The sequence below is a fragment of the Octodon degus genome, unplaced genomic scaffold (assembly GCF_000260255.1).
Source record: "Octodon degus isolate 3935 unplaced genomic scaffold, OctDeg1.0 scaffold00130, whole genome shotgun sequence".
Classification (NCBI taxonomy): Eukaryota; Metazoa; Chordata; class Mammalia; order Rodentia; family Octodontidae; genus Octodon; species Octodon degus.
This window is the reverse complement of record NW_004524706.1, coordinates 3,433,137-3,439,397: the sequence shown is the minus strand read 5'-3', so window position 1 is coordinate 3,439,397 and position 6,261 is coordinate 3,433,137. Positions and strand designations below refer to the sequence as shown.

Below are 6,261 nucleotides of genomic sequence, written 5' to 3'. Positions count from 1 at the left end.
TATATCAGTGCCCTTAAAGCTATGAACATGCACTTTGCTTTTGGTTCTTTTCCTTACTGGCTACTCCCTCTTGCAAGAAAACAATTGTCTTTCTACTTGTCTGTAAATTGTTAGTTTGACAAAGCTTGAGACCCATGATGCTTTTTGCTAGTTCTCTCTTCTGGGGGCTGGGGAGATGGCTCAGTGGAATAAGTGCTTTCCTGGCAAGCGCAAGGGCCTGAGTTCAATCCCCGGTTCTGCCAAAAAAAAAAGTTCTCTCTTCTGACCGCAATCTTTTTTTTTTTTTCTTTTTTCCTGACCCCACACTCAACCTCAGCTTTAGCTACTATGGGGCATCAGCACTTGGAAGTTTTTGCTTTTACAAGTTATAGATGCAGCTAGATGCAGCACAGATAACTTTCTTTTCTTACCTGTCCAGCATCATCAAAATCTGGAATGTTCATTCCTCTTTTGGTGCTGCCCTTTTGTTTAACCTCAGCCACACTAGAGCTCCAGGCCACATCCCAAAATAAATTTCTCTGGTCTCCAGGTGTCTGTCTTCTGATTTGCCCACCAAAATTACCAGCAACTGCCCCTGAAACCTTACTGTGTACTGTGTCATCCCAGTTTGCCATGCCCAAAGACAGTTCCTTTGGATCCTGTTTTAGGAGTCTCAGTCCCATCCTATGAATTATCTTCTCATTGTTAAAACTGAGACCCAGCTGGGAAAATGAGGTTAAAACTCGGGCCTGCCCTCCCATTTCCTGATGTGCAGCTGGTTAGGGCAGATGGAATTGATTTAAACTCTGCACTAAAGCGGGTGGTGGGGTGTGCACTGAAAAAGGGAGGCAGGTCACTGGACTTCTTCAGAGGCAGGCCCTGGACAGGGGAGGCAGAATTCCGTCATGGTTGCCCTTTTCTGTAGCAAATCAATTTGCAATGGATGTGGCTGCTAGAGCACTGGGTCTGGGGCACTCTCAGCTGCATATGGAATAAGTTTATTGCAGGCTAGAAGGCTAAACATTTTTTGCCTTTTCTATTTGTATGGTACTTGGACCTGAAGAAGTTTGAAATAATCAAAATTTGCTGAGAGATGAACTTAGTGGTGGAACCTCAAGTGCTTGGTCTCTTTTCTTTCAGATATCTCTCGTGAGAAGGCAGTGGAGCTTCTTAGGAAATGTCTGGAGGAGGTGAGTAGCTCCCATAGGATTGTGAAAGGAATGTTTTGTCTCCCTGTTTGCCAGTAGCATTACTCTTCCATGTTTGCTTTATTTTCTGATCCTTGCCAGAAGGTGTAATAAATACCTATTGACCAGATGTGAAGTTGCTACCAGGGATAGATTTGGTGTGGATTACAAGCTTGTTTTTCTCTTATGGGTCACTTCCTCGTCAGCATCAATTTTACAATTTTTTTTCCTGGTTCATCCAAACCAGGGGTTCTCAAAATTCATTTTGTATAAGAATCATGTGGGGAACTTGTCAGAAAAGCAAATTACTATCACCAGCCCCATCTCTTATTCCACTGTCCTGAGATAAAGGTGGAGAATCTTGAGCTGGATGGAGGGGCACACGCCTGTAATCCCAGCACTTGGGAAGCTGAAGCAGGAGGTTCAAGGCCAGCCTGGGCTACATGGCAAGAGCCTGTCTCAAAAAAAGGAGGCAAAATTTTTTTAAAGACAAGACTGAGCATCTCTATTTTAACTGATAGTCCCAGGTGGTAATTGGGGGCATACTGTAAGAACTACTACCCAGGACTTTATATCTACTCTGTTCTTATGCCATCTCTATTTGCTGTGTCTACTCACTTAACAGTTGATGAGCCCTGCTAATCTAAAAAGGAACTGTTACTGTGCAGAAGGCCAGAGAAAGCTTTGTGCAGAAGGGGGAGCAGAGCCCTTTGTATTTGAGGCTGAGAACCTACACTGTTCATTCCAGTTCTATGGTAGAGCCAAGGTTTGGGTATGAATGTAGGATGGGGTGGCAGAAAGCAACCCCACTAGCTTACTCATTCTTTTGTTCTTCTTGTGGCATAAATGTGATCTTGAATTGATGGTGTAGTTCAAGTAAGAAGATGAGAGCAGGTGGGAGCATTGCCCCTTACATAAGCCTGTCTTTTTCAGCCCACAGCGCCCCTTTTCCCTTCATCCCGTTTGTACATCCCTTTTCCAAGGCAGGTGCTGAGAATATATGTTCTTTTTAACTATTCAGCTAGAGGCCACACTGGCCCTAAGTGTTAGTGAAGAAGCCCCTGGAGTATTAAGTACTGTTGAGACTATTCTTCAGCATACATCCTGAAGAGGGTCATTGTAGAAACTCTTATTACCACTTTTTTTGATCTTGGAGCTGATTCTGGAAATAAGTCATCAGCCAGAAAAGACACTGGATGTGGAATGGGCTGTTGCTGCCCAGTCCTCAGCTGCAGAGGAGATGAGAAATATGATGGAAGGAAGGGTTTAAGCCTGCAGGGGTGGACAGCTCTAGAATCAGCTCCTAAGGAAAACATGGAACTGCTTCTTTCTGGAAGCTCTAACTGAGGCATCCGAGAAGAGTAGCTATAGAAGTGAAGATTTCAGAGCTGCATTCCCAGTTATCTCTAGCCAGGTTGGTGGGCTGTCTGTTTCTGTGCATGAAGCTCACAGCCTAGACTGAAGGAGACAGAAGTAGGGCTTGTTCTAAGCGCTGTTCTGTTCACATCCTTCTCACCACCCCTCCAGCTGCACATATAGATGCACTCATGCTAACCAGGCCTTCTCATGTGAGTAAATGACAGACGCAAGCTCTTGGGACCTAGGTATAATTCTTTTGGTCCACAGCTTGTTCCTAGGGCACTGATTCCTTGTCAGCTTATTATCTGGAGACATTTCAAGAACAAAGTCTGTGCTTGCTAGATTGATCAGCAGCAGGCTATAGGAATAAGAACACCACTCATGTCTTTTATAGGCTGACTGACCAAGGCTCCCAGTTGTGTCTCCCAGCCTGTGCTCACTATCTTGTAGGCAGCCCAGAGCTATAGTTTGGGCATTTCTGAGCACCCTAGTACCAGCTGCCCACAGAAGAATGTCGGTACCACAAAAACAGGGATTTTAATTTTGTGTCCACTGTGCCTAGAACGGAATCTGCCATGTACTTAGTACTTAATAAGTGCTTGTTGACAGATGTTCTTCATTTCTCTTTGCAGCTCCAGAAACGCTTCATCTTAAATCTGCCAACTTTCAGTGTTCGAATCATCGACAAAAATGGCATCCATGACCTGGATAATATTTCTTTCTCTAAACAGGGTTCCTAACATCATGTCCAGCCTCCCACCTGCCAAGGAACTTTTTTTGATAGGTTCCTTTAATTTTTTTCTACTCTTTCGCAGTGCACTCTTAATACATAGCTAATTCAGAATAAAGCCAAATATGGATAAATTGAGCTTTCTGGTTTGAATCTATTTACCTAACTAACCTCACCTCAGAAAGAACTGAAGGGAAGATTATCTTTCAGCCAGAACTGTTCTTCATTCCCCTTTCCCTTCATTAACGCTCTCAGATCCTGAGCACCTGACAGCCCTGTGTTCTGTTTCGCTGTGTAGCTTTTCATCTGTGTAGAAGCTACACAGCTTCTCACCTTTATATGTCCTTCCTTGCTAATGACTCTCTCTAAAGTGGTGGTGGGGGGGTGGGAGGTTGACCCATTGCTTAAATTTTTAAATTTTGAATAGGTATTAGGTATACTTAGTAAAGTATGCACACAGTGCAAAAATATGTAAAAAATGTTCCTCCCACCTATATAATACATAAATTTCCAGAGGAAGTTTCGGCTTCAAATTATTTTTTCTCTTCACTTCATCCTTTTTTTTCTGTGTTTTAGGAAAGGGTCTACAGGGTGTTCAGGGTCTCACTACTAGATTGGACTTGTAGGGCTGGTGAGATGGCTCAGTGGTCTAAAGCATCTACTTAGAACAAGCTTAGCAAAGCACAGGGACCGCGGTTCAATCCCCCAGCACCACATGCCAGCCAGCCGCGCCCCCTGGTGGGCTGAACTGGCCACACACACACACACACACACACACACACACACATACATAAAATAAAATGTTAGCTTTAGATTGGACTTGTAGTGATCCACCTGTTCACAGCCTCCCAAGAGTTGGGATTATAGGTACTCGCCACCACGCCCAATCTCAATTGCCATCTCAGTGCACCCTGGGGGTAATGCCGGCACGGCAGGCCTGAGGATCGAACTCCCAGCCCCATCCACTGAGCTATTTGGCTGGCCCTTTCTCTTCCTTTTGAATGACCAGAGGCAATCCTACCTGGTTTTGCCATCTAGAAAATGACAGAGGACCTACCTGGTCAGTCAAGGCAGTGGTGATGATTGTTTGATGAATTCTTACATGTAAAATTTGATACAGGATTTGGAAGTGGGAAGTGCTCAGTAAATATATGGTAGATTTGTTTGCATCCAGGCCTTACCGAGAATGAAAGAATCGCTGCCTTTTAATTTAAGTGACCTGAGAGCAATCTCAGGCAAGCCTGCAAACTTGACTTTTTTTTCTCTACTTGGTATTTCCTTCTGAGCTCTGAATCAGCTTTAGATATCTTACCCTCCAACCTTAGGGACATCAAAGCTGAGTCTTACCATCTGCCGCTCTTCAAGACTCTATATGTTCCATCTTGGCGAATTAAAGCCATTTGGCTTTCATTAAGTTACTGGTACCTAAACCAGTAATATAAGTGTCATTTTTACACCCTAATAATAGGGATTGAAGCCAGGACCTCACACATGCTAATACAAGCACACTACCATTAAGCCACACTTCCACTCCTCTTTATTTTGATAGTCTTCCTAAATTGCCCAGGCTGGCCTGGAAGTTTCCATCCTCCTTCCTCAGCCTCCCAAATAGCTAGAATTACAGGAATGTATCAGCACATTAGGTTGTTTTCTAATCAGCTTTTTTTTTTTTTTTAAGGTTGGGCCTTGCTATTTTTTTTCCCCCCACCGGAACCGGGGATTGAACTCAGGCCCTTGTGCTTGCCAGGCAAGTGCTTATTTTACTGAGCTATTTCCCTGGCCCTGGGTCTTGCTATTATGGTCCAGGTTAGCCCTTAAAATAACTGTATAGCCCATGATAACCTAAAACTCACAGTGGCCCTCCCGCCTCAGCCTCCTGAATACTGGGATTGCACCTAGCATAAGCTTTCATTTTAGAATAACTTTTTGTGTGTGTCTGATGCCAGAGATTGAACTCAGGACCCTGTGCTTGCCAGGCAAGTGCTTATTCTATTGAGCCATCTCCCCAGCCCTAGAATAACTTAAAGTTGTAAAGAAAATCTTTTTATCACAGATTCTGCTAAGTTACCATTGTATAGAACCATGGAACATTTGTCAATACTGGGAAGTCAACATTGGTATACATTAGTATTAACTGAAAAACAACCTTTATTCAGATTTTGATTCCCCTTTAATTCCCTTTATAAAAGGGTTTAGGTGCCATCCATGAGAGTACATTGCACTTCATTTGGGCATGATATTTTTTCCCAGTATTGAGGTCTGAATCTAGGACTTTGTACGTCCCCTTTTTTTTTTTTTAATTTTAGATTCTTACTAAAGTTACTGAATTGTCCATCCATGCTGTGCTCCAATTTGTCTTCTTCCTTTTCAGTTTTCCAAGTGCTGGGATTACAAGGGTGTGCTACCACACCCAGCTTGGGCATGAGTTTTGATGCCATTTTTTTGCTTTTTTTTTTTTTTTAATGGATTAAAATAATACAGCTCAGACTCATAGTGATCCTCCTGTTTTCATCCTTCCCACCGCGGGGATTACAGGGGCACACTACCACCACACTGGCTCTCGGTGGCTGGCTCAGCATGCCCAGCAGCAGGGCCGGCACAGCATGTGGTGGTGGGTCGCTCTCACTTGGGTCCCTGCATAGTTTGACCAACCATTCCTTCTCACTTAAACTTCGATGGTTTTCCTTTGTTTATACAATAAAGCCCAGTTGCTTGGTTTGACATACCAAGCATCTCAGCCCTCCCCAACGTCACTCTACAGTTTTTTTTTCCTCTTCTATATTTCATGAAACTAGGATCAAACTAAATTTACATGACCTCAGCTGCACTTATGACCTCAAGCCTGTGTACAAATACCTGCTGCAAGGGTTATCACTGCTTTGTGGAACTTAAAGTTTGTGCGTTTGTATTCATTCACAGTGCTGTGTGCTGATATTTTTTTATTCTGGATTTTATTTCTAAAAAATGCCATCTGTGTCCTAAATCAGTTTCTTTTTTTTTTTTTTT

At 43.3% G+C, this 6,261-nt stretch overlaps 1 protein-coding gene across 1 annotated transcript in view; it reads left to right on the top strand.

The window, feature by feature from the left end:
• Psmb2 (proteasome subunit beta 2) overlaps window positions 1-3,382 on the top strand; it is a 50,633-nt gene extending 47,251 nt beyond the window's left edge. The window contains exons 5-6 of the mRNA XM_004641011.3: window positions 1,120-1,169; window positions 3,158-3,382. Of these exons, the coding sequence (XP_004641068.1) occupies window positions 1,120-1,169; window positions 3,158-3,265 (158 nt within the window). The 3' untranslated portion in view covers window positions 3,266-3,382. The remainder of the gene's footprint in view (window positions 1-1,119; window positions 1,170-3,157) is intronic.
• The last annotated feature ends 2,879 nt before the right edge of the window (window positions 3,383-6,261 follow it).